The sequence below is a fragment of the Electrona antarctica genome (assembly GCF_951216825.1).
Source record: "Electrona antarctica genome assembly, chromosome: 23".
NCBI classification, from domain to species: domain Eukaryota; kingdom Metazoa; phylum Chordata; class Actinopteri; order Myctophiformes; family Myctophidae; genus Electrona; species Electrona antarctica.
The window spans coordinates 37,459,655-37,465,127 of NC_136804.1; the positions used below are offsets into that span (position 1 = coordinate 37,459,655).

At 51.6% G+C, this 5,473-nt stretch overlaps 1 protein-coding gene across 1 annotated transcript in view; it reads right to left on the minus strand.

Annotated features, from left to right (window-relative positions):
- Positions 1-344: 344 nt before the first annotated feature.
- The window catches only part of ccdc3a (coiled-coil domain containing 3a), a gene marked incomplete at its 3' end in the record, with an annotated part of 20,082 nt that continues 14,953 nt past the window's right edge, over positions 345-5,473 (minus strand). Inside the window, exon 3 of the mRNA XM_079494794.1 lies at positions 345-650. Within this exon, the coding sequence (XP_079350920.1) occupies positions 345-650 (306 nt within the window). The remainder of the gene's footprint in view (positions 651-5,473) is intronic.

A 5,473-nucleotide genomic window follows, 5' to 3' on the forward strand; every position in this document is an offset into this window, starting at 1 on the left:
TCGACACTCTGGGGTTACGAGTATACTGATGTGGTGGGTTTGTGATGGGGAAGAGCCTTTGTGTATGTCATTATTGTTTGTTGTTGTATGTTGTGCCCTGAGGACCCCCTTGAGGACCCCTTGAGGACCCCCTTGAAAACGAGTCGCTGTAACTCCCTCTAGTGAAAGTTCAAATAAATAAATGACTACAAATGATTGACTACAACATGACGAAAGTTACCAATCTGCTCCCGACCGGATCATAAACCCCCGAAATGTTGCCCCAGGCTATGCACGGAGGACTGCCCAGCAGCCTCCTCGTCCTCCACAGTCTGTTCCTGTGCGAGTCGGGGGGAGGGGGGGGGTTAAAGTGACATCCTGGGCCGCAGCGCGGCGTCGAATCGCGCGGGCTCCTCCCGTGAGATGGCGTTGGGGTGGCGTTGGGCCGCCGCCGCCCGCCTCTCGGCCAGCCGCAGCTTCTCCGTCAGCTCCCGCGCCTCCTGCTCGGCGCGGCGCGCCGCCTTGCGGGCGTTGCGCAGCGAGCGCTTCACCTTGCGCACGCGCTCCTTCAGCTGCTGGTTGCGACGCTCCACCGTGGCCATGCGCTCCTGCAGCCTCCTGGCCCGCACCTCCTCCTCCAACAGGGCCTCCTGCACCGAGGAGCACAGCAGCTGGGGGAGGAGATGGAGGAGGGGAGGGGAGGGGAGGGGAGGAGAGGGGAGGAGGGAGGGGAGGAGATGAGAGGAGAGGGCAAGTTATTACTTGCACAAGCAGAGCACGCAAGTACTGTAATCGGCTGCGTATGTCGGTGGCGTATGCATACATGCATGTATGTATGTCGGGGTAAGAATGGTGGTCCCTTATTGGCTGTTGATGGTGATGTAACTTTTTTGTTACGATTTTTGGACAGAATCTGGTGCCTGGTTACCATCCAGGCACTCTACCCCTGAGCCACCGCCGCCCACAAGAGCACCGAAGTCTGACATCACTTTCAGTAGAGGGCACCAACACAGGTTAATGTATTTTTTTATTTGCATTGAAATCTCCATAGAGCGATTTTAGGTCGCTTCATATAAGAACTGTGTTTGAAAAATAAACCGACCACCCCGGCCATTCTGTCAGGGGAGTGGCTGTGCGTCGTTAATGATGTCCATTCATATTTGATACAGCCAGTTTCTGGAGAAAATGGAATTAATGTGGCCGCAAAAGCCTTGAAACTACATATGAAGGCAATGCTGCTAATATACGTCACGCCCAGCTTTCAACACATTGCGTTCCTGAGATTCCTCGTTGACGTAAGCTCAGCTGGTAGTGACTCGACTCGTACTAACCACGAAACATTAAATATCAATACAATTTAAATAAACGTAATTGACATTCAGTTTCTGTTGTGCGACGGGCAGATGCAGCCACCTGCCTACCCGGAAATGTAGTCTCTGGGTTGTTTGACTTGTTTCTAACGCTTATTTTGTTACTCTTTGGGTATATTTGTACATTTCCACCTTCAGTCGATGCTTCATATCCATATGAGTGAAAAGGCCGGGGTGATCGGTTTATTTTTCAAACACAGTTCTTATATGAGGCGATCTAAAATCCCCCTATGGAGATTACAATGCAAATAAAAAGTACATGAACCTGTGGACTGACGCCCTCTACTGACAGTGACGCCAGGACTTCGGTGCTCTATGTCGTACACCGCATCTCCACTAGCTAAAGAGTGCTGGGCTGCACCCTGAAAATAGCTGATCTACAAGCTCACAACGTGTCGCAGCGCGACACGTTGTGAGCTTGTAGAGCTGCTATTTTTGCTATTTTTGTCAAAAAAGTGCCCTCTTGCGGGATTTCAGCCCCTGCCCCTCTAACACTCTCTGCCTGTCCCTGTAAAAGAGGACGGACTGAGAGGTGGACAGAAAGACGGGCTGTTGTTGTCGTCACACTAACAACCCGTAGTCGTCGTCTCTCTGTGTGTCAGCTGGTGTCCGAGGCAGCGTGAGAGCAGCTGTGACATCATTTTCCCAGCAGCGAGCGTTCTCTTTGTTCTGTTTAACTCTAGACGCCTAGCGTTACTTCTCCTTCGTTCTCTTTGTTCTCTTCGTTCTCTTTGTTCTGTTTAACTCTAGACGCCTAGCGTTACTTCTCCTTCGCTGCTGCCTTTCTTCTCTGGGAGGGATTTCTTCAGAGACCTGACACTTCGGAGGGCGAAGGGTTAACGGGGCGTTGTTGTGTGAAGATCTTCTTTTTTTCCCCCTTCTCCCCCCCCCCCCCCCCTTTTTATTGTTTTTATGCCAATAGACAATTTTCCTGATGTATTCGTTCGTTATTAGGGATGCTCCGATCAGGTTTTTTGGGACCGATACTGATCACCGATAGTTTTTCTCATGATCGGCTGATATACCGATAGGTCCGATACCGATACTGATCTTGTGAAATGTTGCAAATTTTATGTTGCAAAAATTAAAATTTCCAAAATTATTATATGTCAAAACTGTTCCTGTGTGTGTGGGGGGAGGAAGGGGAGAATGTTTAGGCCTGTCACAAAAATGCAAAATGATGTTATATTATGCTATATATGCTATCTTATGCTCTATATCTGATTGACATTTAGACCACTTAAATGGTGTAAAAGTCCAGACCCACTGAGAGTGTGAGGAGGAAAGTGGGGCCCCTTCACAGTACATGTGTACATGTACACATGCACACCGTGTCATGTCAGGGGCCCCACATACACACCGTGTCATGTCAGGGGCCCCACATACACACCGTGTCATGTCAGGGGCCCCACTTTTCCAATTCATCGGCGGAGCATGCCCTCGCTGTGAGCTGCAGAAGGTCAACATGGCCATGGTTGAAGGTCCCCATAGTCCCACTTATATATATATATATATATTGTGTGTGTGTGTATGTGTGTGTGCACACAGGCACGGGGCTGGGCTAACTGGCGCCCTGGGCAACCCCCCCCCCCCCCCCCCCCCCCCCCCCCCTTCAAAGCATGAACAGCATACAGCACTTTCAGACTGGCTGAAAGATGTGAACACACAAAAAACTTGTTGTGCCTTTTACACATTCTATCTTACAGTAGGAACAGACAGCTTGGTGTAAATGTCTCATAAAGGAGGTGAAAAGCGTCAAATGGAGTCTGTGCGGCCGAAGATAAATGAACACCTGACGTCGGTGGGAGAGGATATAATATCTCCTCCCAGGGCTGGACTGGCCACAGGACGTACCGGGCATATTCCCGGTGGGCCGCGACCGTAGGGGGCTGCCATGACAGGCAGGCAGGCCAATAGGCGGCAGGCCACCAGGAAAGGTCGGGGCGTGCTGCCATTATGCCAGTCCCATCATGATAATTTCACTGTACCTGTATCAGTGAGTGACAAATAAACCCTCTACAAAGGGTTGTGTAGTTGTCTGTTGGTTTGTATCATTTATGTTGTTCTGTAAAAGTGGTGGTATTAGGGCTTGTTTGTTTGTGTGTGCCTCGACGGAGCGTACGGTAGAGTTTCTGCTATCTGCGCGCTGGTTGTGGTGGGCCGGTCTGGGCCAAATTCACGCGAAAATGACCGGGCCGGATTTTTGTCCCAGTCCTGTCTCCTCCTCTCCCACCGAAGTCAGCTGTTCATTTATCTTCTTATTCATATTCTGTTGATACAAGCTTTGAGCTGAGAGAAGCTATACAGCGCTTTTAAATATGACAATGCTGTATCTGTGTATCAGCTGCACAGTTCAGGAAAGTGGCATATAGTGGCATATTTAACTTTAACAAAATAGTTTTGACATCTTAAATCCACGCGGCAGGCATTACTCCACGTCTCGACACGCAGCAACAACAGCACCTGCATCCTCTGCCCCTTCACAATAATAAGTGCCTTCCCTTTGCCTCCCAATGCTGCACATTTTACCCAGGTTATTAAAAGGAAATATAGGTGTAAGTTGTAACTTAATAGCCCTGGTCCAGTGCTTACAGCGAGTCTCTCTCACTGTAAGCACTGGACCAGGGCTAGTAACTTAACAGCATGAGAGAGAGGCCACGTCAACTGTCACTAAACACGACAGATGGACAGACAACCATCGATCCGTCTGTAGTTGGCGCCCCCCAGTAGTTGGCGCCCTGGGCAATTGCCCACTCTGCCCAGCGCATTCTGCCGGGCCTGCGTGCACACACACACACGCTTCTACCCCCCTGGGTACAAGCTTTAGTTTAGACCAGAGCCATAGAGTAAGACAGAGTTACTCAAACTCTGTTCACTTTATTCAATCCATTGGCGGCTCTCCTACATAGACTTCTGTGTGGAGTCTATGGGCTCGCAGCGAGTACATGAATCAACCACCGTGCTGTTTTCTGCCCCCTCAACTCTTCTATTGGATGGCTCTGGTTTAGACATATACTATTGGTCTGACAACCTACCTCAAACCCTATTGGTCCGACAACCTACCTCAAACCCTATTGGTCCGACAATCTACCTCAAACCCTATTGGTCCGACAACCTACCTCAAACCCTATTGGTCCGACTGGCATTAGACCGACAACCTACCTCAAACCCTATTGGTCCGACAACCTACCTCAAACCCTATTGGTCCGACAACCTACCTCAAACCCTAACCTAACCATAACCGCAAGCACGGAGCAGCACATGTCCGACCGTTGTTTCTGCATGTCGGTCCGTTGGTGTGTCTAATCTGTGCGTGTGCGTCCCGGGAGGAGGAGGAGGAGGAGGAGGAGGAGGAGGGGGGCAGGGGGGGGGGGGTGGAGGGGGCATGTCGGACCTTTGGTGTGCGGGATAAGCGTGAGCACCCGGGTTAGAATCCCACCCCCATCTCTCCTCTCTCTCTCTGCCCCGGGTTAGAATCCCACCCCCATCTCTCCTCTCTGTCTCTGCCCTCGGGTTAGAATCCCACCCCCATCTCTCCTCTCTCTCTCTGCCCTCGGGGTTAGAATCCCACCCCCATCTCTCCTCTCTCTCTCTGCCCTCGGGGTTAGAATCCCACCCCCATCTCTCCTCTCTCTCTCTGCCCTCGGGTTAGAATCCCACCCCCATCTCTCCTCTCTCTCTCTGCCCTCGGGTTAGAATCCCACCCCCATCTCTCCTCTCTCTCTCTGCCCTCGGGGTTAGAATCCCACCCCCATCTCTCCTCTCTCTCTCTGCCCTCGGGGTTAGAATCCCACCCCCATCTCTCCTCTCTGTCTCTGCCCTCGGGTTAGAATCCCACCCCCATCTCTCCTCTCTCTCTCTGCCCTCGGGTTAGAATCCCACCCCCATCTCTCCTCTCTCTCTCTGCCCTCGGGGTTAGAATCCCACCCCCATCTCTCCTCTCTCTCTCTGCCCTCGGGGTTAGAATCCCACCCCCATCTCTCCTCTCTGTCTCTGCCCTCGGGTTAGAATCCCACCCCCATCTCTCCTCTCTCTCTCTGCCCTCGGGTTAGAATCCCACCCCCATCTCTCCTCTCTCTCTCTGCCCTCGGGGTTAGAATCCCACCCCCATCTCTCCTCTCTCT